General features: G+C 42.6%; 1 protein-coding gene across 2 annotated transcripts in view; it reads right to left on the bottom strand.

Moving 5' to 3' along the window:
* Positions 1-26,785, bottom strand: part of KCNQ1 (potassium voltage-gated channel subfamily Q member 1) — a 362,802-nt gene that overhangs the window by 115,811 nt on the left and 220,206 nt on the right. For both annotated transcript variants that reach the window (XM_027805339.2, XM_055722543.1), the window contains one exon: positions 674-749. In XM_027805339.2, the coding sequence (XP_027661140.2) occupies positions 674-749 (76 nt within the window). The remainder of the gene's footprint in view (positions 1-673; positions 750-26,785) is intronic.

Genomic DNA, 26,785 nt, shown 5'->3' with positions numbered 1-26,785 from the left:
TAGAAATTTTGCAGTCAGATTTTTTTTTATTCAGAGCAGGCAACAGGGTCAATTAGCAACTGTTAAATGCTTACGGCATCACAATATCACATCCAGCGAAGCGGCACACAGGAAATGTGTCAGCGAGGGCTAGAGGAGTAAAGAGAGCCAGTATTCCACAAACTGGGAAGGACGTCTCCTACCTATGTAGGGGGGAGGAGGGAAAAGGAAGGAGAAACCTTGGAACAGGCTAGCAAATTTCCAGCCCGGCTTCTTATCAGGACTTGCATTATCATCATGTAAGAGACAGAAACAAGGCTGAGGTAGCATTTTAATCTCTAATCCTACTGACTCAGCATGACAGTAACATATAGCTCAGAATTAATGGAGACATACGAGAATGTTTGCACTGCAAGAAAGAGACAGCGATAACAGAGGGTTAAGGGTCAAGTCCATTAGCAGAAAATAACATTTTAATTCAGGCTGCATTTCAGAAGTTTAGCCTGTTTCCAGTGCATCCACAGTTGACTAACCTGCTGCTGAACAGCCCTATTGAAGGAGGGGGAGAACAGCAGGTCTAGCTCACCATTACTGAAATGAATTGTGTCAGGCTCTCTTAAGCTTCTGAAAGAAACAATGAACCAGGAGAATAAAAGGGTTTATTTCAGAAAAGGGCTTTCTCTTCACAACTCACCTGAAATTTTTTCTTTGCCACAAAATACTGCATCCTACGAATCACCTTAATTGCAGCACGGTGGTGTTCTCGCAGCCTGTGGGAAAAGTGAGGGAGGTGAGCGGGGCGAAAGGGCATCTCCATCCAGACAATAACTGTAACAGCCTGCAGCAAAGGCTTCCCCAACGCAACACCGTGCAGTGTAAGGAGCTGTGGTTCAGCCTGGGAGCACAACACACCTTTGTGATGCTGACCTTCCCCACCATCCAAGGCAGCTATAAAAATGCAGGATTTTATCTGACCTATGCTAGGTTTGCATAAGTTTCACAGTAAAAAGAGGTGTCCGTGTAACCTATTCCTATGTGGAAGCAAACCTCCACTCACCTTTCCCAGTTTCATTTCCACAGGATAAAAAAAAAAAAGCTATCAAGTTTCCACATATTCAGCCATGCACAACTTTTATACCCGGTCACTCTAGAAATGCAGCTTTTGGTTGTCTTGTGGGTTTTCTGAGTATTTTATTTCCCCACCTCCAAGTCCTGTAGAATATGTTTCTTCACTTACATAATTTTTTTTTCCAAAAATTATTAAAAAAAACCCACCTCTAAGGATTTTTGAGTCATTCACTGCTAAACCATCCAAATGATCTTGTGGTAGCTGGATGCAACATCTACATATACACGTATCCCAAAATGTACATAAAGACAAAATAATCTGAAAGGTCTTTAAACAAATATATGCCCCTCTTTATGCACATGCATATGAACTGAAAACAGAAATTTAAAAGTAAAAATTTGCTCTTTGTACTTTAAAATAAGAGATTTTCATAGTACCTGACATTATTTTTTAAAGAGTTCATTAAGGGCTTAGATTTTTCAAAGCTTGCAAAAATGATGTAGTTTTCTTCTTAACATTAAAATATCAAGTTTATTTATTCCACTTCTCCATTCTGTTAGTCTTATCAGGGTGCATTTGAACGACATTCTTGCACAACCTTTATTTCCTTTTTATATCTGGTACGTGTAACTCTCATCCCAAACTGACAGCTAGTGATGGCTTTGGGAAAGCAGCAGTAAAAGCAGAGTTAGGTATTCCACATGTTTTATCTTTATAGAATCATTATTAGTATTACTGATAGACTGGCATATTAGCGCTGTTTGTACTGAACCTGACAGCCTTCAGACTCTATGGGATGGGAAAGTCACATCTAAGTTCTGTACAAGTTTGGGTCTTTGGCAGGACGCAGTATGGTATCACCCAAACCTCTTCCGTCAAGTGCAGCCTGGAACTTAGTGAGCATTTAGTGTCAGGACAAATTTCCTCCAGCAAACAGAAGTTCTGGTGGATGTCTGGCCCCTGAAGAGCATGGCAAGTGTACTGAGGTGACGTTTTTGTGGGAAAAGAGCTTTCTGCAGAGCCAGGAACAGCCCCCAAGAAGCTCTTGTTTTCTACCTGTGGATGCTGCCATGCTGCCTCTCGGGTGGCTCCCTTTGCTACAGAAATGCTTCCCATTTAGCCATGACAGAACAGATTACTTTCTCCAGAGATAGTGTAAAATATGGCTGCTTTTCAAACTAAGGCACAGCTTTTCAGCACAGTTCTTCCACACGGAGCGACCGTGCCGCTGTACCTGCCAGCCTGTGCTGGGGCTGTGTTGGGGGCCCTTCCCCCCTCACACCTTACGGGGCTTCTCCAAGAAACCCTCTCCAGGTCCCTGCCTCCACAGATCTGGCTGCAACATCATGGCTCAGGTCATAAAAATGGAAATTTGCCCCTCCTACCCGGGATGGCTGCCTGTTTGGATAGAGTCCCGGTGAGCAGAGTGAAGCGTAATGCTCCTTCATGGCATCCCTGTTCTGTGAGCCCCTGCTGCATCACTCTGCTGCTGGGGACCAGCACGATGTCCCCAAAGACCAAAGGAAATAAAGTGTTTGGGGTTTCTCAGTTGTGCTTCACAGGGATGGGAGCCAAAAAGATAAACACTACTTAATTTGCTATTAAATATCAAAGGTGTGAATGCGTAACTGTCATGCAGCTATACATCCCATACATAAACACACACAAAGACACCTTATGATGAATATAAATAAATCTCAATTGCAATAAAACTGCTTGTAATATTTCAGTTTATGCCTCATTTCCCCTGGGGTGTTCTTCACAGTCCATTATTTCTGAGTAAAATATTTTCCTTTGGGGCAGACGGTCACTAGCAAAGCACACCAAATCCCTCATTCTCTATCTAGGTGACAAGTCTCACCTACAAGCAAGACAGCCGGATCATAAAGTTGATATTTGCCATTCAGTGAAATAAAACTATACCACCAAAATGATTTTCCAGTGCAGCTATTTTACATCAATTGTTGTTCAGTGCTAACACAAACTTCCATGCCAGGAGGGAAAGTTAATATTCTCGTTTTATTCCTTTCCATTTCCAGCTCCAGTAGGAAACCTCACAGTAAGCTTGTTTTTGCTTATGCTGTAAAATCTAATTCTGCACAACAGTCTTTCCCGATCCCCCCAGATTAAATGCTTCTGCGATGAGGGAAGGGAATAAAGGATTTAATTAGTAGCCAAGGTTATGATTCATGGTTGTTTGATCTCTTTCGCAAACGGGTAACAAACACTTCAGCAAATTGAGAGCTTAAATATTAACTGGCGCTGTTTGTTTGTTCAGCCACTCGTGCCATCGCTGAATCCTGGTTGCAGAATGGCTGCCTGCAGCCTCTGGGGATGTACTGCATGCTCGCACGCCAGAGAACCAGTCTGTGCTTTACCGTCCCCAGAGCCAGGGTTTTTTCAATACTGGTATTCGTTTTTTTGAGGCGAGTGGCAGGCCATGGCATCAGCATCGCTCACAGAGCAGCCACACCCTGGTGCTGTGTGTGCACCCCACGGCGAGCAGAGGATGCCCTGTGGGGGGTGCTGCCATGCCGAGGGGCCCTCCGATGACAGTGACCCCCCCAGTCCCTGGGAAGGGGTTTCTGGGGACTACTGGGATGCTCCAGAGAGCCCACCCACTTCAGCAGAGCCGTGGGAGCCAAGCTTTCCTGCAAGTGGAATCCCCCATTTTTTCCATGTTTAGCTTTGCCTGATTTTGGGAGAAAGCTTGTTTGGGAAGCGCATCAGCAGCAGGGTCAGCAGGAAAGGGCTTTGCCCTTGGGTCAGCGGAGCTATCTTCCTCTCTGGAGCATTTGTCAAGCTTCAAGCCTCACCGCCACCATACCCACTGATCTCATGATACCCAACATCCCAAGGGACTTGCCAGTCACCGTTTGATGATACCAGTAACCATCAGTGTGTCACCTTCACAAAGAAACCAAAGTAGTTTGCTGCCCGTAAAATCAAGCTAAAGATTACTGCTTCCAATACGAGACAACATCCCAGCCTGTGCCCTTCCAAAGAAAAATTGGCAGTAGTTTTCACTGGCTACCATCAATTTTCTTTCTCAATATAAGAAGGACATGGAGATCATCTTGAACACAGCACTTACTACTTAATCTCATTTTATTAGGTCCTGAAGCCACCAGGAAAGCGGTAACATTGTCAGAACCCACAGGAACAATCCAGAAAGCTGAAGGAGGATTTCAAAACTCCTCAGTAACAGAAAACCATCCCAGTGGTAAAAGGGTCAATAGATTCATACAAGCCTACATCATTTGTAGGTATAAACTAGGTTTGTGCTGTTTGCACACTGAAAAAGTAACCTTTTGCAGATGTGGGCACACCTCAAAGTGTAAGAAATGGGGATATAAATAGCCCCCCCAGCAACAAAATAACAATGGATTGAGCACCCACGTTACAAAAGAAAGCCTGACAGAATAAAATGTCTAGAAAGAATTAGTTTTTCCTTCCTCCTTTTGTTGTTAGAACACTTAACCTACAACAAGTCATTTGGAGGAAACCTGATCTCCTCATTAGTCCATCAGAAACCTGGACTGGAATGTCACCTAATTTGAAAAACAAGCATGCTGAAGAGATTCAGGTAATTTTACAGATGTTCCCATTTGGTAGTAAAGTTGTTATATGTTCAAAAATGCCCCAAACTCTTGTCATGGAGCCATTCACACATTTGACTGCTATATTAGTCATTTTTCACAACACAGCCGGCCAAGACCTCCATAGGCTTCCCAAGATGTGGCTCATTCCCCAGTCCTGCCCTTGCCGACAGCCACAGGGAATGTCAGTGGCTTCAGCCAGCACCCACCTGCCTCCCTCCTGCACTGGGACCCGCAGGGCCACCCCAGAACACTTTCTGGGACTAAGACTAAAAGTTTTGGTCACAAAACCCAAGCAGCTTAACAGAAAAGGAAGTAAGCAGTTGCATAATTTGGTTGTTCTTGTTTCAAGAAAAGTGTTTTTTTTTTTTTAATGGAGTTTTACAAGATTAATTCCTATTCCAAAACACACAGTTTTTCATTAAAGAACAAGAAAGGAAAAGCAATTACTAATTAGAAATATTTTTATCGTCCTTACAAAGCTGCTGAGTTTTATGCCAAATCCTTAGTAATGACATTAGAAGCTTGTCCCCTTTTCATCTCAGGAAGGTGTTCTAAATATTGGTTTAGTGTTAACAGAAATATTAAAGCAACAAGACAGAGGAAAGGTGGTGCTAATTTCCAATTTGTAACACTTGCTTTTTTGTTCATATGTAGAACATTTTATTATCAGGACCATAACGTCTGGCGCAGACCTCCCAACGTACACTGACACTGCTATTATTGGAGTTAAAAGGTCAGCACTGTCTAGTCAGAATGAGTTTAGCAAGAATGAAAGCTCAGTAGGAGAGCACCACAGATTTATAATATCTTTTACAAAATGCCCATTTCTCAGTAAACCTAACACTGATTTCAAGTCAAGCTCGGTTTTCAAACATATTTAAATTCTCTGCAGTCATCTTAAATTTCTGACTCAGGACAGAGCTGAAGTATTAAGAAAGAAGGCTTAAGTCGGTTGGCCTGAAGTTTTTGGCACTAATCATTATTTAGACTTGAACTTTATCTTTAACACATCAGATTTTAATAATATGTTGTGCATGTCAACTGAAATATTTTTTCCATTCAGGCACAGAAAAGCGTTCCTTGTCACAGAGTCTGGTGGGTGAGATTTAGAGTAACTACATTAAGCCATTTCATTAGAGCATTTAAGTCTAATGAAATCTTTCATTGTTGGCATCCTGCTTTTGGAGTTAGTCCTCCAGGGGCTCTTGCTATAGAATATGCTGTGGCTCAAAGTTATTCTTGTTTTTTCACATGTCCTGTCATTCCCTGACCATTATAGGGGACAGGAGTCTTTTCGTACCGGGCAAAATTTTCGATGCAGTAAGGCAGAAGGGATCGGGCTGCCTCAGTGGGTGTGCTGTGATAGGAAACGCTCAATCGCCGCAGCCAAGGACAAAAATCAGAATCGCTGGCTATTTCAGATAATGTGAGCTACCCAGCTTTTCCTCTCCTTTGTTGCTAGAGCTTGGAAACTGTTGTTTGCCATCATTATGATATATTTGTCAGGGCCTCTCAAAATATACCCTGGCCCATAAATGATTCACAAAAAACATCGTAAGCACAAACCAGTAAAAGCTGCCCAGAAGCGTTAGAAAAGCATGATGACACTTGAAGAGCAAACCAGTTCCAAAACTGAAGCTTTATGAAATGGGCTTCAGCCAGGCTTAGCGTTTACATAAATGCTCCCGAAACATTTTCAATGTATGAATGTGTTTATTTTTAATGGACAAATATTCTTTACTAGACCTTGCCCTTTAGAATTCCCATCCATTTGTGAAAGTGAAGTTAGAAACCAGTGACAAGACAGATGGAATGAGATCAGCTACCCCCCCCAGTCCTCACCTCCAGGGTCTTCACAGGTTTAAATGCAATAGGAATGCAAAAATAACAGATACACATAGGAGAAGGATAATCACAAATAGTAGATAAACTAGATTTTGAAAACTTCTTTGGTCTTAGCAGTCAAAGGTATTCTAGTAATTGTTGGTGAACAAGTAATCTGGTTGCAAAAGACCTAAGTCTACTGAACTTGATATATGTTTGCAAATTGGTTGTGACCAGGTAAGATTTCACCAAATGCATTTGCTCATCTAAGCACTGAATAATTCAATGTCAGCAGCAAATGATTTCTATGAAGACATTTGATTAATAATTTCTGTAGAAGAGTATGTTTTGAGTGTTTAATTTTAGAAATACGAGCTGCTTTGACTTAAATGCATGTGACTCATAATGTAATTTCTCTTCCTCACATAGGGGAATGCAGGGGCTGGCTTCCCCCTGGAGTTTCAGTGATTATAAATTAAAAAATTGCTCAGCAAGAGTACTCTGTAAAAGGAATGTCAAATTTACTCTTTTGGTGAACCTTCAGCCAGTAAACATCTCGGTTATTATTTACTGAATGTGAACATAGCCCAAGGGGAATTAGCTTCAGCTGAATTAACATTTGTAAGTTCCTCCCCTGACCATATATTCTCCCAGCTAGCTGTGGTTGGTCGTCTTTTTCATTTAAAATATGTAATTTTAAATCCAGTCATCTTTTAATGGATTTGCATTTTATTTTATAGCAGCTTCCATGTCTCCCTTCTGAAAAGTCATGGGCTTAACTCAGAAATCCTTCATGTACTTATAGCAAACCTCTTTTCTCTACAGATAGTCTGGTTTAGCTTGGGTTGAAGACTTAAGAGATGTGCAAAAAAGAACAAGCTTAAAAAATATTTCCTTTGGAGGATTTTGACGTTTTAATATCTTCAGTTAACAATAAAAAGAGCCTATTATTATAAGAAAGGTTTGTAGGTTTTTCAGAGCCCTGCCCTTAGTGCAGGGTACCTAGCTGGGGAAGGCGTTGCAGCGTCCCCGCAGGGTGGGCAGTCACGGCTGGGAGCTGGGCCTGATCCCCCGCCGGCAGCACCACGGCTGGGTGCCGGGCCTGAGCCCCCGCCGGCAGCACCACGGCTGGGAGCTTGGCCTGAGCCCCCGCCGGCAGCACCACGGCTGGGTGCTGGGCCTGAGCCCCCGCCGGCAGCACCATGGCTGGGTGCCGGGCCTGAGCCCCCGCCGGCAGCACCACGGCTGGGTGCCGGGCCTGAGCCCCCGCCGGCAGCACCACGGCTGGGAGCTTGGCCTGAGCCCCCGCCGGCAGCACCACGGCTGGGAGCTTGGCCTGAGCCCCCGCCGGCAGCACCATGGCTGGGTGCCGGGCCTGAGCCCCCGCCGGCAGCACCACGGCTGGGTGCTGGGCCTGAGCCCCCGCCGGCAGCACCACGGCTGGGAGCTTGGCCTGAGACCCCGCCGGCAGCACCATGGCTGGGTGCCGGGCCTGAGCCCCCGCCGGCAGCACCACGGCTGGGTGCTGGGCCTGAGCCCCCACGGGCAGCACCACGGCTGGGAGCTTGGCCTGAGCCCCCGCCGGCAGCACCATGGCTGGGTGCCGGGCCTGAGCCCCCGCCGGCAGCACCACGGCTGGGTGCCGGGCCTGAGCCCCCGCCGGCAGCACCACGGCTGGGTGCCGGGCCTGAGCCCCCGCCGGCAGCACCACGGCTGGGTGCCGGGCCTGAGCCCCCGCCGGCAGCACCATGGCTGGGTGCCGGGCCTGAGCCCCCGCCGGCAGCACCATGGCTGGGTGCCGGGCCTGAGACCCCGCCGGCAGCAACATGGCTGGGTGCCGGGCCTGAGCCCCCGCCGGCAGCACCACGGCTGGGTGCCGGGCCTGAGCCCCCGCCGGCAGCACCATGGCTGGGTGCCGGGCCTGAGCCCCCGCCGGCAGCACCATGGCTGGGTGCCGGGCCTGAGACCCCGCCGGCAGCACCATGGCTGGGTGCCGGGCCTGAGCCCCCGCCGGCAGCAACATGGCTGGGTGCCGGGCCTGAGCCCCCGCCGGCAGCACCACGGCTGGGTGCCGGGCCTGAGCCCCCACTGGCAGCACCACGGCTGGGAGCCATGCGGGTGCGCAGCCGGTGCAGGGTGCAGCCACTGTCTCCGGCATGTCAGGGAAGCTGGGCAGCCGCCATCGGACAGTCAGAGTGCCAAGCCCTGCCGCGGTGGCTGGGGAGAAGTGTCCGAGGGGCAGCGGGGGTTCATATCGAAAGAGGAAAACAAGCTCAAGTGACTTGACCCGTTTTAGGCACTAATGGTGATTTGAAACTCAGAACAACTCTGGAAAATACAGCTCATCCATCTGGCGCTTTAAAATGTGCTCATATCAGTCCAAAATGAGTATTTAACCTGAGAAAGGAAAGAACCACTGCTCTCCTGGATCTTTAGTTAACACAGGCAAAAAATGTAACTGCCAGGTGGATCAGCAAGAGAGGGCACGAAGTGCAGGAGTTTTTGGAAGCTGTTTTTCTGAGAGGGAACACGAGTCTCGCAAGGGGCCTGGCTCCATAACTCACCCGAAGAACAAACTTTCTTAATATTGACACTGTGGCACAATGACCATATGGCTGTAACTCAAGGTGGATAATCAAGCAACTAAATTCTCAAGAAGAGCTTTCTGCAAAGCATTTACTGGGGTACCGGACACAGGATGAGGAAGAGCAGCACACCATGAAAAGCACAGTTTTCGAGCATACTGACCCTCTAATCCATTGCCAGCTGTCCCTCTATTCCTCAGCACATCCTGACACACAGAACAAACACTGGTTTCCAACAAAACACGAGAGGATCCAGAATACCTAAACAACACAAGATTTTGGAAGTGCAACGTTCAAATTTGTTCAACTTCTCTTGGGGAAACTGGTCTGACACACAGTATATCTAGAACCAGGACAAACCCCTGCAGATAGCGTAAAGATCATGCATATGTTTTCAGAACTAATGGCACACTGGGGCAAGGAGATGTAGCAGCAGAGATTTCCTTTGCGGTCTGCCCACAACAACGTCAGCTAAGAACATAACCCTTACTGGAAAAGCTTGTGCTGAAACCAGGTGAGAGCATGGGATTCCTTGTACGTCCCAAATCACCTTTGCTTTGTATTTTCACAGTTCTGTTTTTACTTCTGTCAGTTACCAGACAAAATGAAGAGTTGCACAAAGGACATGGGAAGAAAAAAAAAAAGGAAGACAAAATTGTTTTTGGAAGAGATTGAAATACCCTGTAGTGGAAGCAGGAAAAAGATAACCACTGGTTCCCATTTTGTCAGAATTGACTACTGTTCCCCAGCTTTGGTGACATCATTGTAAAATACCAATTTATATTGATACCCATATCAAATCACAGTGAACCTTTATTCAGGTCTTCACTCTCTGCATCTTGTTGAGTCAGAAGGCAGTTGCTTTTTTCACATGGTTTCAAGGCCAAGCAATTTGAAACTGACTAGACACAAATGAGATCTGAGATAAGTAAATAATGACGTACGACACTGTCTTACATAGTCTGACACGTTAAACTCCTTTTCTAAAGCAGGTGAATACAGAACACAGCAGAGCTGTAGTTCAGTGCACATGGAAAGCCACAGATATTATTGTTATTTTGCAGCATGTGGTTAACAGCAATCTTTTCAGATTAAAAAAAGTATTTTTTGCAGAGCTTGTTATTCATGGCTCTGAATTGTACAAGGAAATGCAGGGCTACGATCAGTGATACTAGGAAGAAATAACCATATTGCCTATGGTTACTTACCTCTCTATTGCTGGCCTATTAAACTTACAATAACCTTTGAATATTAAACTGGCTGAAGCTACACTACTTCATGATGTTCAAGGATCTGTTAACACTACGCAGTAGCTCTTTGTTGCATTTGTCACAGGGAGCTACAAGATCACTGGGAGACTCAAGGCTGAGTCTGGCTTTTCTGTTTGGCTTAAATTGCGTTGTCCAGAATACACTCATAGATACACCCTGTACACAAAGATGGCTAATGCCAAGTATGAGATGTAAAAGCATCAAAATTACAGTCAACTCATTAAGAATTCTCAACTATTTGTTTCCATGCTACCTACTATTAATTTAATATATGCTGTATCACACATCTTAATGAAGAATCATCATGTACCACTAATAATAACATCCCATTTAACCTTTTGTTTTGAGGCAAAAGAAGTAGCTTTTATTAGGTCAACTACCGACACAGTTCATAGGGGAACCACAGAAGGTCAAAACCATATTGCATTGCTACTTATTTAGCCTCACACAATTACTTTAGCCAGAACCTCCTGCAGTTTTTTCCCCCATCTCAGTAATACACATAATTTTAAATAATGGTGAATAGAGACAAAAAAGTTGCTATTTTCTTTGTAAAACCAATCACAGGCAAGAGGTTAGATTCACTCATATTCCCTAACAAGTTCAGGCTGTTCTACCAAGGCAAAGCAGAGAAATGGAGAGAGTATCTTGGCTGTTCAGCACAAATGAAAGTCGTTACACAGTTGTGACTGACAAAATAAAGCAGCTCTCCTGTTGCAGAGACAGACATTACAGCAGGAAAAAATATCTGAAAGGAAAAGGCCATTGACCTGACTAGCAATATTTACATTACCAAAATCAGTGATAACACTGCTTCAGAAATCCTAACATTTTCCATGTTCTGTTCTACATGGAAATTCTCCTACCATTTAATAATGCAAAAGAGAAGATGGAAGTTGCTGCTGTGAAGCTTTTTACAAGGATTATACTCTGAAATCATACTGTACCAAAAAAAACCCCACAAAACATAACCAAATAACCCCAGCAGCGTTGCCACAGAAATCAACCGAAAATCATGCAGCCAGATTCTGTGCCGATTTACACCACGAGGCGCTGGAAGGGACTGGAAGCTGATGGACTCTTGGGCCACTGTGGCTTCTGGCCTGCCGCCCCTGTAAGGGCTCTGGATGTAACTTATGCAGAATGATATAAGTGTCTGCTCACAGCTGCACTTTTTAGTGGGTGTATCCTCCAAAACTGAAGCGCTAGAAGACTATAAACATAAGGGTGTTGCTATAGTTTGTGTAAGCTGCAACGGAAAGCGTGGCAATCCTTGAACAGAGCGTGTTTGGACAAGGGGACTTTGCCTCGTGCGTCAATGCCATCACTTTAGAGGAAAAAAAAAAGCAGTTACAAATGTAGTTCAAAACTGCAATTTTTGCAAATGGAAGCATTCTCAAGGATTTGTAATTTTACAATGGTGGAGAAACACATGGGATTTCAACTTGTGGAGAACAGCCTTTTCCTATAAATCACAGAGTGTAATCTGAAACCTAGAAACAGCACAGGGGCTCACATTTATGGATTTAAAACAGATGAAGAGCAAGCATGCTCTTAACCCTTTCCCCATAATTTCTTCCCAGTGCAAAAAGAAAACGAATATGCAAGTACTGAGCAGAAATTAACTTGGTAAAAATCAAGATGAACACAATTCTGTAAATACCAAAAACTTCAGCTCTTCGACTGACTTCCCTAAGGGCACAAGTGCAGAATTGTCCGAAAGCAAAGCACTGTATGACTGTTACAGCCTAATCCACTGCTCGAACTGTTCTTTCATCAACTTTTATTTAAGCAGTTTATCTTGTTGAGATTAGGATCTCTCTTAGAGAGCGAGACCTGGCACACACAGGCCTCTGGTTTTGAATATCAGGCTATATTTCACTGGGAAAGGAGCAACTAGCAGCCTGTCATCTCACCATAAGGTTATAAACTCCTTGATCAGGCAACAGGAGAACTAACACGTTAGCAATAATTTCTCTTCAGAAATAGGTAAGAGCATTAAGATGATATAAGGAGTGCTTATTTATTGTCTTTTAAGATCCCCAACCATTGCTCTACCATTTTGGCCTCTCTTATGGCTCAGTGGACAAAAATACCTGAAACCCAGCATAGCCTGTTCAAACTTGAATCCTAAGATGCAGCCTTTTTTTCCACGCCCTCCCCCCAACCCCAAAGCAAAAAACACAACGTAAAAGAATGAATTGGAATATCAGCACTGCCAAGAGGCATTAGTCTATACCTTGTCAGGGTCAGAGTTCCAGTACTTCCAGAAATTCACTCACGTATGTGACACAACGTGATTAAAAACAGAAACAGGCTCGGTTTGAAATAAAGCACGTTAAATCTCTACACCAGTGCAATATTTTAGAGCAAACACTAAACCAGCCAAGCCAGGACAGCTGAAAGGAGAAGAGCAAAGATAATTTTAAACTTGCTGCAAGATGCCTCATCTGCATACACAGTATCAGCTGGTGGCGATCCAGCCTCTGTCCCTTTGTGGGCTGCAGTTCAGGGAAGTCCATGTCTCCTGACGAAAAGCTAGGGTGTTCCTGTACTTCACTAAGAAGGTTGCAATTCATAGGAAAAACGTCTCTAAAGTGGCAATGATGGGCACCTGAATCTTTTTCAAGTGAAGTAGTGGCTACCCAAGAACATTAGAAACATGCAGCGTGAAAATGAATTCAGTGTTATGTGTGTGGTGGGAGCATCCCACAAAGGCAGTCATGGCTAAAATTATGTGTTATGATAATCAGAGACAACCTAAAAAAAACGCCTGAGCCCTTTTGAAATAGCTTGCTTGGACTGTTTAATGCAATTGTACTTGCAAAGAAAGATGTGGGGGAAACAGAGAGTGTAAGAGAGAATTTGGTATTAGCATAATTCTCTCTTATGACCAACATTTGGTATGTTAAATTGTGTTAGCAAATCTCAATAACCATAACAGTCACTGCAACTTTGTTTGTTTTAATAATTTCAAACTGGACTTTTTCACAAACCCATACTTTGTGGAAAACTTAAGATTAGACCCTCAACTGCTTCCCATTTGACCTATTATCACTACAGCTTCTTAAAGCTGCAGTCCATTTCAAATACTACCTCCCTGACTTCACTGTAGTCCTGCAGATGCTCAGATCCAGATCTCATCTTTGTCTCTTGCGAGCCCAAGATATTTGCACACAAACATCTATGGATGTCCCCACTGGAATTTCCCAAGACGTCTATCAGCCCATCTAATGAGGTTGGGATACACAGTTCAGAAAAATCTCACAAGGTACCTAACAACTGTGGTGATCTCACCTATTCCATATGTAACCAGATGCACAAATTGTACGAGTATAAAGGAAGAGGCACTTTGCAGCTTGAAAGCCAGTACAAAACGTGGATTGTATCACGTTTACTGAATCACGTGTTCAAAATGGCTAGCTAGATAAACCCTTCTTCAAAGCACACCCTGAGCCACAGCCCCTGCCCAAGCGTACTGCGCTGCTCTCGTGTCACCAAAGCGTGCAGGGGACCACGTGTGTGAGCAGAGGAGAGAACACGTGCCTGGGCTGACACACCTGCTCAGCCTCTCGAGGGATCGCCAGAAACCTGAAAAATTCGTGCCTCCAGGAAAGCATTTCAGATAGCAAATGTAGATTATATATTGAGGAGAATTCTAACTTACCACCTAGGTTCATATCTTTTGTGCAGAAAATCTGACCCGAAACATCCCAGTTCTGTTCAATCTAATAGTTAAAGAATATGCTGTGTTATTACTATTGCAAAAAGACAGAGGAAATTTTATGAGCTGATATGCTGGAGACAGAAACGGGCTGGGACTAACTGCTCTGGTATGTGAACTCCATTCCTTCCCATGGCTTCAAAGCACAAGCGCAGCTCAACAACATAGTTTTTGGCCTAGAATTACTCTCTGGTAAGTTAGATATGGGAAATAGCATGCATCTTAATTTCTCCCTCAATTCAGAAACCGTTAACAAGCCTGTTGTACCTTTCAGCTTAAGTTCTGTTACCTAGAGAAAAAATAGTTTGCTTAATATTCCTATCTCATTGTGTAAATACGTAGTGTTATTTACAGAATAATGTACTGTCAAGTACTTTGTAAAAACATCAGCCTGCATTGTAACTTTTCAGTTTCACAGGACACATTTCTGCAGAGCAACATTTCCTTGGTAAGGGGTAACCATCAGCTCAGCTATACTCAGCACAGCAGATGGGAGTCTCTTGATCCTGGCCAGTTTTAGGTGGGCTCTATTTATTCTAGAAATATTTTTTAATGGTGATGCAGTCAAGGAATCCCGTATTCAAAGAACTAATACGACTGCGTTTCTCTTGGCAGTATCAGCACAGAGAAAGTTAAATGGAAATGAAAACTGAACTACCAATGTTCAGAAGAGTGTCCAGCCTGGGATGGGCAGTCATTTGATGGGACACACTAGCAGTGGAATTCAGGAGGGCTCAGCACTGCTGCCATTTCTGTTATACCTGCAGAGGATCAGGGGATTCATGCCTCAAGAGTAACATCACCTGTCATACCACAAAACACATGGCAAATGTTACTTGGGAAAGCGGAGGGATACCTTGCTCAGCATTAAAACTGCTGTGATAATTTCCTCTTTCTAGGGGCGAGATGACACACACACACATATCTACATATATGTGTATAGACACACAGACCCCTCTCACTCATAGGTGTCTTACCTGCCAAAGAGGTAGAACCAGAAGCAGTCGGCCAGCCACTCGGGGGGCTCAGATCAGAGCTCCATGGCTGAACCGGGCAGCCCTGAGTGCCTGCTTCAACAGCGCACCGGCACCAGGCTCTCCGCTCCTCTGCTGCCCACGCTACTGTGAGCCAGCTCTCTTTTCTAGCCGCCTTCCTTCACGTTAGCTCTTGGCCCCCCTCCTCTGACTTTCCACTGACTTTCTACACTTTCCAATTACCTTTTTCTCCCCTTTTACATTTTCTGCATCTTTCCTGTGGTTCCTCCTCCCTGCTGTACCCTCATTTCTGCAGCTTTTCAGAACCCACTGTGGCCCTGGCTACTCAACGGCGCAGGTGCCTGCGCTCTGCACGCCACCACTCACTGAGCACGCACACCTACTGCCATGTCTCCTCCCTTGGCACCTTTGTTCGAGCCAATACAGCTTTTTCTATTTCTCCTTACTCTTTGGTTCCACAGCAACTCCTCACAACAGGACTCAAGTCAGAGAACATACCCCTCACGCTCTGAGGAGCAGAAATGCTAAATAGGAACACAGCAAAATTAAGCTGTCGGTGTAGTTATAGCCTTCCAACTGTGCTTTCTGTTTTAAACTAGTGATAGGGATGCCCTAAAACCAAGAAAAACTTGTTCATTCAAACATTTGCGAGACCAGGGTTTTTTTGAGGAAAAAAGACGTACCAAACCACATTTAGCACTTCCTAGTAAGCACTTTGCAGATAAACGGGTAGTCCAAGACCTTAAATTTTTTCCAGCTTTAAATGGATATTTTTATGTAATAATCATTCATGTAAGTTAAGATACATAGTAATATATGACTATGAAAGCATTCATTTAACACAAAGCAAGTAAGTTAATGCTAATTGCAGACAAGAACTGGAGAGAAAAGGAGTAAATTTTGACTTTGAAAATACCAGAATCGAGAAATATTTTAAGGTGATGAAAAATCATTATTAATGAGACTTTCAATAGACAGCGGCAGTGATTCCTCACTTAAAATCTACTGAGAGAGTGGGCAAATGTGAAAAGGCACACAGAAAATCAGCAGTACTTTGCTACTAGCTACCTTCACACCTTGCATATGCCTTTATATCCACGGGTTCCACACAAGCCAAGAGCAGGGTAGGCAAAAAGCATGCAAGGAGACCGAAACAAAATTAGTCTCATTTGCATTCTGGTGCATCATGGTGCTTTTCTCGGCACCAAAGGTACTAATGTACAATGCTGCCCACAAATGAGGAGCGGAGAGTTGACTTGATGCTTTAGACTATTCAGGTCTTTCATTTCCATCTTTATGACTATGACTGTCCACTTTGGGCACTGAAAAAAATGATGAATTCTGAAATGACACCTAAAAGCACAGGGGTAGGCACAGCCTTATGGAATCTGTGGAACGGCTTGCTGTGCGGGCTGGCTGCTACTCCTCCCGGCTGGGATGGAAAGGGGGGCAGGGCAGGTGCCTTTTGCCTGGGGCTGGTGCAGTTTCAGCTAAGCCAGGCTCTGAGGCTGTGCTTGCTCTACCCCCTCATGCACCCTTTTTACTCATAGTATCTTCCTCTCCTTCCAGTTCATGAAAGTGTACTCTCACTGGATTAATCTACCGAGACCTTAATGAGAGCCTGAATAACACCATGGGTATTTGTGCAAACAGGTAATTGCGGGGATCTAGGCTTTTCCACATCTCAGAGCGCAAGTGCATGGGATATTGCCTGCCCTTCTTTTCCGCTACATATTTTTATTACTCAAGTTTTGCAGGGCTTTTGGAATACAGAACAAGCATTAGTAGAAAATCAAAGCTGTCTTTTCTCCTAGCATTTCTGGGTTCATCTTGATTTTCCTGGAGATCTGCTGGCAAACGATACACATATCCTTAATTACACTTGAAAATCCTATTGAATATCCTGTAGTAAGCAACTACCAGGTTATCACAAGATGTCCCATCACAGATGCTGTTTCAGACATGAACTGACAGACGATGACCAATTGGTCAGAACGCAAGAAAAATCAAGCGGATAAACTGCTTAAAATTCAACCAAAACCAGACAAATGGCACACGAGTCTGGGCACCGGAGTAGGCGATTACAGGCAAAGGGGCGCCACCCCGGAGTGCTGCGTGACGTTTTTCAAGCCAGGTCTGTTGGCGAGCAGCTTTGTGGAGCTGTTACTGCCGCTTGTCCCACGGCAATGCTATCCCTGCGGCAACCCTGGTGCAAGACCTGAGACAAGTTACATCTCTTAGGAGCAGCGGGGCTTAACAGGCAAGGCAAACATGCTTCCTGCGAGCAGCTGAGAACTGCAGCCTCCAGCACTTCTTAGTAATGTTGCATTTTTTTTAAACATACTAAATAAATTCCTAAAGATGCAGACAGACAGCTAACTACAAGGCACTCAGGCAAATCCTACCAAGTACCCATCTGTCTCAGAGTTGCCTTATACCTATGAAAGTCTGGTCTTCAATTGAATCGGAAATCATTTCACTTAATCTCAGACCAAACCAGAAAGAAAGGGTTTGGTCTTTGGAAAACTCTTGGACTTTTCACATTGAAAAAGACTTAAATATCTTCTCTTCATTCTACTTTTTCCTGTTTGCAAGACAAGACCTAAAGCACCAATGATGAAATGCCACAATAAGGAACATTTTCACAGAATTTCCAGTCTGAATTGGAAGCAGGAAAAAACAATCAAACAAACAATCAGCTCAAACTCATTTCCCACAAGACTTTCATGACCCACTTTGAAAACTCATGAGCTTTGGATGATCCTGAGAGACGCCAAGTAATGCAACCTTTACTGAAATCTCCACATGTTTATCCACTGATAATTTTATTGAAAAGACTCAGGTGACATTGTTCTCTAGAATGGATTATCAAATTGGTGTTGTTTGTTGTGTAAGCATATGGCCTCTGCCTAGGTTTAAGTGCGAGTCTAAATATACCTAAGTATACTTTACTCTCTATTTTCTAAGTTTAAATATTGCTCTCTTTGGTACAGTATTTTCATGTATTGCCTGTGTGTACACATGCATAAACCAGATAAAATAAAGCAATGACAAAAGAATTATTTATATTTGTGTAATTAGGTGACTACATTGAATTTATGCTGGTTTTTTTTCCACACAGTTGTTTCTTTCTCTAGTGGTATGGGATGTCCTGAAACGTTTTATCCTACACAGCAGCCTGTACTGACACCTCTAGCTGCTGCTTCCCAAGGACAAGTTAATACCAAGCTGTTAGGACAATTATTTGGTTGCAGGTAGGCCTAAAATAAGGGCTAAACAAAATCCTAAATTTTTCATATTAGACTGTTTTCCTGCATGCCGCTGAAGTGAATGCTGTTATGACATATAGTACTGAACAGCAACTGCAGGGTCCATAAACAATAGTTGCAGCTTTAGATTCACATGCAGATAAAATTAAAGTGTTAAAGGGTTAAAGACAGTTTTTTATAGCACAAAGAGCTGTCCCAAACCTTGTTCTTATTCTGATACTTGAAATTATAATCCAAAGTACTGTAACAGTTCACCTTCAATTACAACAATGGGCATTTCTTAAATAATCATAGCTGCGTTGCGAATTAAACTATGTCCAAACTAAATGTGTGCAATCCTTTACCATATTGACTCCTTACAAAATAAGTGTATCTAATAAGGTTAAAAAACCCTATCTAGTTTTCAAAAGATAGTTTTTATTATTTTGAATTTCATAAGCATGAACCCCTAGGTAAAAAAATGGAATCTCACTGCCTTTCCTGTTAAGCCGCGCACCACAAAATGATTTATCCATAGCAGCAGCACAGTCCTCCCAGAAAAATAGCTTTAACAGAAAACCAGCTTTATTTTCTTCCCTTGTCTGTGTACATAAACAAAACATAAATTTGCTTGATTATTGTTGGAGTGTTTCTACTGAATGACAAGTTTTTCCTGCAGGTAAGAACATCAAAGCAGTTGGTTCGAAGGAAAAAAAGAAGCGGAATACGAAATGAAGGAAATGCTGCATCCTGTAAATGAGGTCAGGCCCTTTCAAGTTTGTTGATTCTTGCAAGGGTTTTATATACGAGACCAATCTGTAAGCCTCAAGGTGCTTTTCCACTTAAAATCAAAGCAGATATGCATCTGACTTGAAGGCCCAAAAGACAGAAGTCCAAGTACCCTCTTCCGTCAGTGGCAATTCAGAGAATTTAAGTGAGATAGCTGAACTAACCAACATGAATCCACTGGAATAAAAAAAAACTTCCCTATTTCTCATGTTTCTCATATATGTTACTCAGTTACTAAGACAGCCTTAAATAAAAACATGTGGATTATATAATAACATATACTTGTTTACTTTTTTCTAATGTACTCTCACCTAAGTAGATAATTGGCAACGAGGACTGAACCTCCGAACTCCTGACCTGAAAGCACACAGTCTTTTTCCAAATTTGACAAGAACACGCTCTCTCTTTTCTCAAGACTTCAAACAATTTACAATGGCAATGAATTTTTTATTTAAAAAATGTGCTTAGAGAAGATTGAATAGTTCTTGGAAGCTCAGCAAAGGTTTCCAGCATGGTGGTATCTATCTTTAAACAGGAAAAATGACAATACAGATGCCGGCATTGCCAGTGCCCAAATCAGTGTTCAGGCAGTATCAGATAGATGTATCATCACCTGTCAGTGGACCAGAGTAAGGGAATGCCAAGAAGAGCATTTATGCTTTGTTCTTCTCACACATCCTAAAGCGCTCAACCAGTTCTTGAAGAGAACATAAAAGGCAGAGAGATCATAATACAAGAGGATGTGTCCTAAAATTATTGCTCATCATCATCCATTGCAGAGAGCTGTTCCTTCACAAGGGTTAGCACAGATCTGGGATGGGGTAACATCTTGGCCTGCCGAAGTCAATAAAAGTTTTGCTACTGATGTCAGTGGGTTGGAATTCCTCCTACTATTTTTGGATACCTGGATAGCTTCCCACACATCTGCTGAGGTTGTCTCTAAAAAGTCAAAGTGCAGTTTCTTAGAAATACTCAGATCTGCTAGTAAAGGATAATTTAATCCCATTAAAACACACTTACAAATTAAGGGTTCATTTGAGGTTGCTGTGCCTGACTTGTTTGGTAGATTTATCATAGAGATCTCTCATTTGAGAAAACACAATCAAACACTTTCTAGCTTCACATAACCACTTTTTTTCCAGACCCCTGTCAAAATGTGGTATATTTTGTATATGTATATATTGCAACTTGTCCAAGGTTACAAAGGAAGCCTGTGGCAAAGCCAAAGATTCTGAGTCCCATGAAACTATCCGAACATCTTCCTTTTATTTATTTAATTTTTAAAAAAACAATCATGAATGAGAACATGAAGGGGAAAAGAGGGAGATATATACTGGTGAGCTAACATTTTTTTAGCCCAACATTTCCTACAAGCACAATGAATTAAAGTGCAAAGAAAAGATTGTACGTGCATGTATGCACAAACACAAAATGTGTGATGTCCCAATTTATGATCAGATATATATCAATATTGAGCCATAATGTATCCAGGCATCTCTGCTTATAAAGACACAAAAAGCGAGCTGTGCTCTGAACAGGAGGAAAGCCCTGGTGTATGGCTAGAGCTGAAGTACAAAAGCCATGCACACCACTGCACCTGCTCTCACAACCGCCTGTACAACAGATTTTCTCAGTCCCTGGCTTCCCTACCTTGAATGGCAACATTTGTCTGACCATTTATAGCACAGCAACAAAACAAGAATGTAAAACCTCTACTAAACCAAAGAAGAGACTTTAGACAGATTTCTCTATAGCTGCTAATTTTCTCTCTTATTAACACCTATATTCACATTTCACTTCCATCACTCACTTGTATTTAACGTAGCTTTCTTCACTAAGCTTTGCAATTATAGAGATTTTCCTTTAAACTTGCTGTTCCAGGCAAGAAATCAATGCATTTTCTAAAAAGGATTGTGTTCATAAAACCAGCATCATTGGCAGGAGCGCAGCCTCACTACGCTTACTGATGTCAAAAATAAAGGGATGGTACAGTCTAAGTTCATTAGTCCAAAGCAGAATTGACTGATACATAGGTGATGTGACTGTTCGGCCACATGCTCTTGCTGTGTCAATGTTCATACAGACTTAACAGTAGCTGCGAGTCTCAAGGGTGCCTGTTCTTAAGAATGTTTCATTCTTTTAATGTTTAACTGTATCTGCAATCATTTCAAACAACTTGTGTTCAGCTGAGCTAATGCAAGAGGAGGAATTTGACAGAATATTTTCAGAAACATAGCAAGAAACATCCTGCCTTTCTACCAGACTGTTCCGTGATTCAGCAGGACACAACGTCCCTCCACACCCGTAAGATCGCCTCTTCCCCAGCCTGGGCAACGCGCTTGCTCAAGGGAGCATAAGGCATCTCAACAGCAACAAAACACAGTAGTGCTTAACCTCTGACATTAAGCTCAACCAAGTATGTTCAGGGATTCCAGAAAGATCTTGCTTGAGAGGAAAAACAAAGTTGCTGGGAAGACTGAGGAACATAAAATTAAAAACTTACAAATGGCGATACTGTCAGCATATTGGAATCGGACATGCACGGGGCTCCAAACTATGCGATTTATTTCCCCGAAAAAGAAAAATGTTTCTGGCATTTAAAGCATTAGGGCAAACTCAATATTTTTGTTCAACTGTTTCTTCATGGGAAATTACAAAGCAATTGTCTTGAGGAACTGGGACTTGAACTGACAAAATGACCCCAAACAGACATGAGTCTGGTCATGAAAAGCCCTGAGAGCTGACCCACACTAAAGACAGAAAATGAGGTCCTGAGCGCTCTTCCAGTGATGCACTTAGCACTGGCTGGGGAGAGCAGGATTACAGCTGGGGGGCTGCACACAGATGACTTCCCTGTTCTCTCCACTAAAGCATGGCTCCCAGTAGGAAGAGCAAGTTCTTAACACTCACTCCATACAATATTGTACATGTGTGTGGAATTTTAAACTTTGTCTCATTTGAGCTGCTTTGTTACCCAAATATCAATGGCCATTCCAATTTTCCATGAAGCCTGCACATGCACAAACTTGATGTGTTTATATGAGAAGAGTCTCTCCAGGAGTCAGGAACGAAAGACATTCTAATTTAACTAAGAACATCCTGCAGTCGCAATTTCGTGTTGCTGTGAGCATACAGACACTCCCACAGAGTGCACTGGGAGCAGCTCATGCGAAGCAAAGCACCCCTGTAAGATTCTGTAAGGATGAGACCCAAGGTTTTTCCCCCGCTTGCAAACCAGAGACCTACCATGAAAAGATGGGTTTTTAGGAAAAAAACAGATTAAACAGGGGACCTACACACTGATTTTGCAGAACTTGATATTAACCAAAAGGCTGTGGACTGTGCTGAAGTACAAACATTCAGCCCGATAATATTTATATAGTGAAGTTAATACTTACACATATAGTGATGAAATACAAAATACACAGAGCCCATGTGCAGAGACCCTTCAGATAAAGAGGCAGTGTGGGACGGTGTATTTCTGCTTGAGGCATTTTGTCACCTACTTTCAAATTTAAGATTCCTCAATATACTTTCTACCCCAAGTACTGAGGTCTTGTAATGTCCAAAGCACTTCCAGCCAGAATTTACAGCTTCTTGGGAAATGCTGGTGTGAGTAAAAACTTCACAGCGGAAGCGTTAATACAGCGAAGGGAAATACCCCTGGCGATTTTAAATTTAGAACAAACCTTTGCTACACGCTCATTTTCAAAACGCAGTATGTCACTGGCAATTTTCTATTACAATGCCATGCTGTTAAAGTGAAAGTGGTTTAGCAGACTTATGGAATCTGATGTACTAAAAAAATAAAATGAAAACCCACTGTTCATGCAATGAGTAATAATTTTGGGTTTTCAGCTTTGCCTTAAGCAGCATATCGCTGTCACTGGTAGGAAGGTAGAATTCGAGCAAGAGAAAGCAAGATTTTATTTTTGTTCTGCTTAATTTGCCAAGCAATTCAATTTCTTGTGAATTTAGTAACATACTATAGCCTTTAGTGAACAGTAATCACTGGAAGTATTAGGAAACAGAAGCTAAGGATTAACCTTGCATTAAAACTACTGTTGACCTTATAAGAGTGATTATTTATTAGTCTGTGAAAATCATGACATAACCTCACAGCTCATATAACTATTCAGGTGTATTATAAAAATAAATAAATACCATCCTTCTCCCACCACCAACAGTACTTGAAATCACTTGCACTTAAATCACTTGAAGTTTTAATACTGACGTTTAACAGGTCAAGACAAATACAGGATTCAGGTGATTGTTAGGATTAAAAAGTAAGTTAATCAGTAAATTTACTGATTGCTGCATGATTAAAAAACTGCCCACGAGAAAAAACAGAAAGAGCCAAGCCTGCTTTGTATTTAAGGTGCGTAAGGAATTTTGCTTAGAATATAGAGTTAAAAAGCAACTGCTTGGTTGTACCCAGTTGTTTGTGCAGCACCAAATTTAAATCCAAGAGAGATTATGAGAAAATTTGCTGGAGGCTGTCAGACCTCATTAAGTTAATGGAACTAGTAAATTGGCACATTTCCAGCACATTGTAGGAAGAAAAGCGCTTTCAGCTCAAGAGTGAAGGAGATCTAGTTTCGGTTTGGCAGCTAAAGGAGATTATTAGCTATAAATAATGGCTGTACTGAGATGACTTATATGGGATTGCTTGACCAAAATGAAGGCAAAGAAGCAAAAAAACACATTAACATTTTGAAACGACTGATACAGTCATTTTGTTGGATGGAATCTAGAACAGCTTTGTAGACGTTTTCCTTTTAAAGCCTTACTACTTAGAAAATCATCTAAAAGTCTTGGTAACAAGCTTAGCTACCACTAAACTCATTAACGAAGAGAAAATTCTTCTCTTTGTTGGGTCTTTGTATCTCTTTACAAGGTGTTAGGAAACCAATGGTTCAGTGTGAGGTGGTGATGTGCTGTGATGTGCTCACTAATAATAAATACTAGTTTTGTCTGAAATGCTGGGAGTGTTTTCAGAGCCAGGACAGCAGAAGGGTACCAGGGAGCAGAAACCGATGTGCCTGGGCTGCAAAATGCAAAATTCAAAATTCTGGGGCCTACTTAGATACTGAGATCTGCAAAGTCGAAGTCGAGATTTCAGACATCCTTATGGCCAGGAACTGGTTCAATTTATTTACTCGTAGCTAGGTGCATCTCTGCTTTGAAGTTGACTGGGTATTTTTCCATACTTCAGCAGTGAAGTTTTTTTAAACTCGTGTTGATTCATAGCACGAAATAAAAAAGCAGAAGCTCCATTTCTTCTGCATAAAATGAGAACAGGAATTCTACTGTTTACTTAATTCTTTTTTTCTTTGTCCTCTTATTGTTTCTCAGGAACACATTTTAAGGAAAATCAGGCCAGTTTCTAAGTGTATTTTGGCTTCTCTGTCAAGCAGTTGGCACAGGGGTGGTACGCACCCGTCAGCGCGTTGGGCAAGAGCCCCCATCACCTTGCAAACTGGATGAATGTCACACACATCCCGTGTCAGCATTGCCCGGGAGTGACGCTCACTTTTAAGCAGCTCAGTCCCAGTTGAACCTTCTCTCATGACACCACCAGCTTCCCCCGGCACCCAGTCACCGTGGGTATAGGAGGCACTTCAGTATCTGTATGCGTCTGCTTTTACTTTAGATTTACTGGTGAGTGACTGGTGAATTCTGCCAAAAAAAGTAAACATCAGGTTCCCTCCTTATGAATGAAAGCTTTATTATGCTCTAAAAATTTCGGCACAGAAAAGGCTGCCTCCAACAACAAGCTGAGCTAAACATGGAAAAAAATAATAATAATAATACATGAATGCAGTAACACGCACTGATTTCACGAGGGATCTGGGGGAGGAATATATCAGGCTGTAGGAACAGCAGTCATGTTCCGATGGTGTGGAGCCAATTTTTAGAGTTAGGCATACTAAAAAAACCCCTTAACTCGCTGCATCTCTTACACACAGGGTGAAATCCTGCATCTAACACCACTACTTACACTTCCCCCTCCCTCCCCAAAAAAGCCCAGCCTGAACCTCCCCTCCTTTTTTTTTTAACACTGTTAAGAATAGCTTACCTCCAGTAGATGACAAAAAGCAGCGTGTGCACGTTTCTGGAGGAATACTCACTAGGAAAATCTAGTGCTTAGCTACTGCAGAACGTGATACCAATTTACTTACATGAAGAACAGCATTCCTGCCGAAAGTCCTCTCTACCCGTTGGGAAAGGATACACGAAGATCAGAGCTAAACAGTTTACCCAAGTGTTCAGTTTGAATAGAAAAAATGGATTGTTTCTTTTCTAAGTGTCCCGCACAGCAGAAGCCAGAGAGAAGGCATATGGAATTAACAGCTACCATCACGAACACTAAAGATTGCACATCCAGAAAAAGCTAATCTAGCTTTGAAACAGGGTTAACCTACTGCCCCCCCCAAAAGGAGTGAAGAAAGACTGGCCACAGTTTCAACTTAATGTTAAATGTCAATTATACAACTATGTAATAAAACCCCAAGCAAATATAAACGAGCAGTTTCTGCTATTCATCAAATAACTCAAGGAAAAAAAATTCCCCCTGTAACTGTTCAAGTACCTAAGCAGACTTAATTCTTTCCCATTACAAGATTATACACTTCATGTACTACAGATATATAACAAGATATCTCACTAATATGTCCAAGTAACGCAGAAGGGATGCTGGTCAGCAAATACACTCCAGGAGACCTGAAGCACTAATTATTTTCTGATAGTCTAAAGTAAGTGAAGTAAAACATGTATGACAAGGTTCCCCAAATCCAGCAGCATTTGAGATTTTGCAGCCTAGTCAACCTCATCTTTTAGGTGAACCTTTTCGAATGCTTATGGATTATGCATTAAATTTAGGCAAATCTTCTAACCAACTGAGTGTTATAAACCTTGACAGAAGTCAGGACCGTTCCTATTTCTCATGACAAAATTACCTCACTGTTTTATACGGATACTATAAGCCAGGAAAAATAAACAGATGCCTGAAGGCAGGAGCCCTCTAACGAAGGTAAAGAGTATTAATGGTTATTGAGTAAGCTGGAAGGAGAGGGAAAGAGATGATGCGGTCCCATCCATGAGGAGGGGGAGCCCAGGGCCTCACCACAGAGAGCAAAAGGCAGGGAGACAGAGTGAGAAAGGAAGGAGCAGAGAAATCCAACTGATAGCTTCTTGAGTCGAGGGAAAGCAATTCAGGAAGATATTTGAGCACATGAATAGACTTATTTAATAGAGCTGTGGTTATATACTTCATTTCTTTGAGGAAACAAGTTTAAAACTGCCTGAATAAAGTGTCCTATGTTAAGTGCAAAACAGTGCAGAAGAAACAATATTTGAAGGACTGTAATACTGCTGCTTTGATACACGCTGTTTTTTCTGTAGCTGAAGGTGTCATTATATTACATTTTCCTGCTCTGTAGATCAAACTCTAATCTTGCGCACAGCAGCGTTACACACTGCATTGCATCAACTGCCTTCCTACCTGGACATATTAATGGGGCATTCTTTTTCCACTTGTCTACTGTGACTGCATTGATTTCCATAGAGGTTTCACACACTTTCAGCTGTTAATCATGAACTTTTCTGTCCTTAATGAATTCCAGGCAAAACAGAAGCCAAAATTACTTATTTGCTGTTCGTCATCTGTCTTTTGTGCGTATCTAGACTGATCCTCCAG

This window comes from Falco cherrug, chromosome 10, assembly GCF_023634085.1.
Source record: "Falco cherrug isolate bFalChe1 chromosome 10, bFalChe1.pri, whole genome shotgun sequence".
Taxonomy (NCBI): Eukaryota; Metazoa; Chordata; class Aves; order Falconiformes; family Falconidae; genus Falco; species Falco cherrug.
Note: the sequence above shows the minus strand (reverse complement) of the source record. Positions and strands in the feature narration are given on the sequence as shown.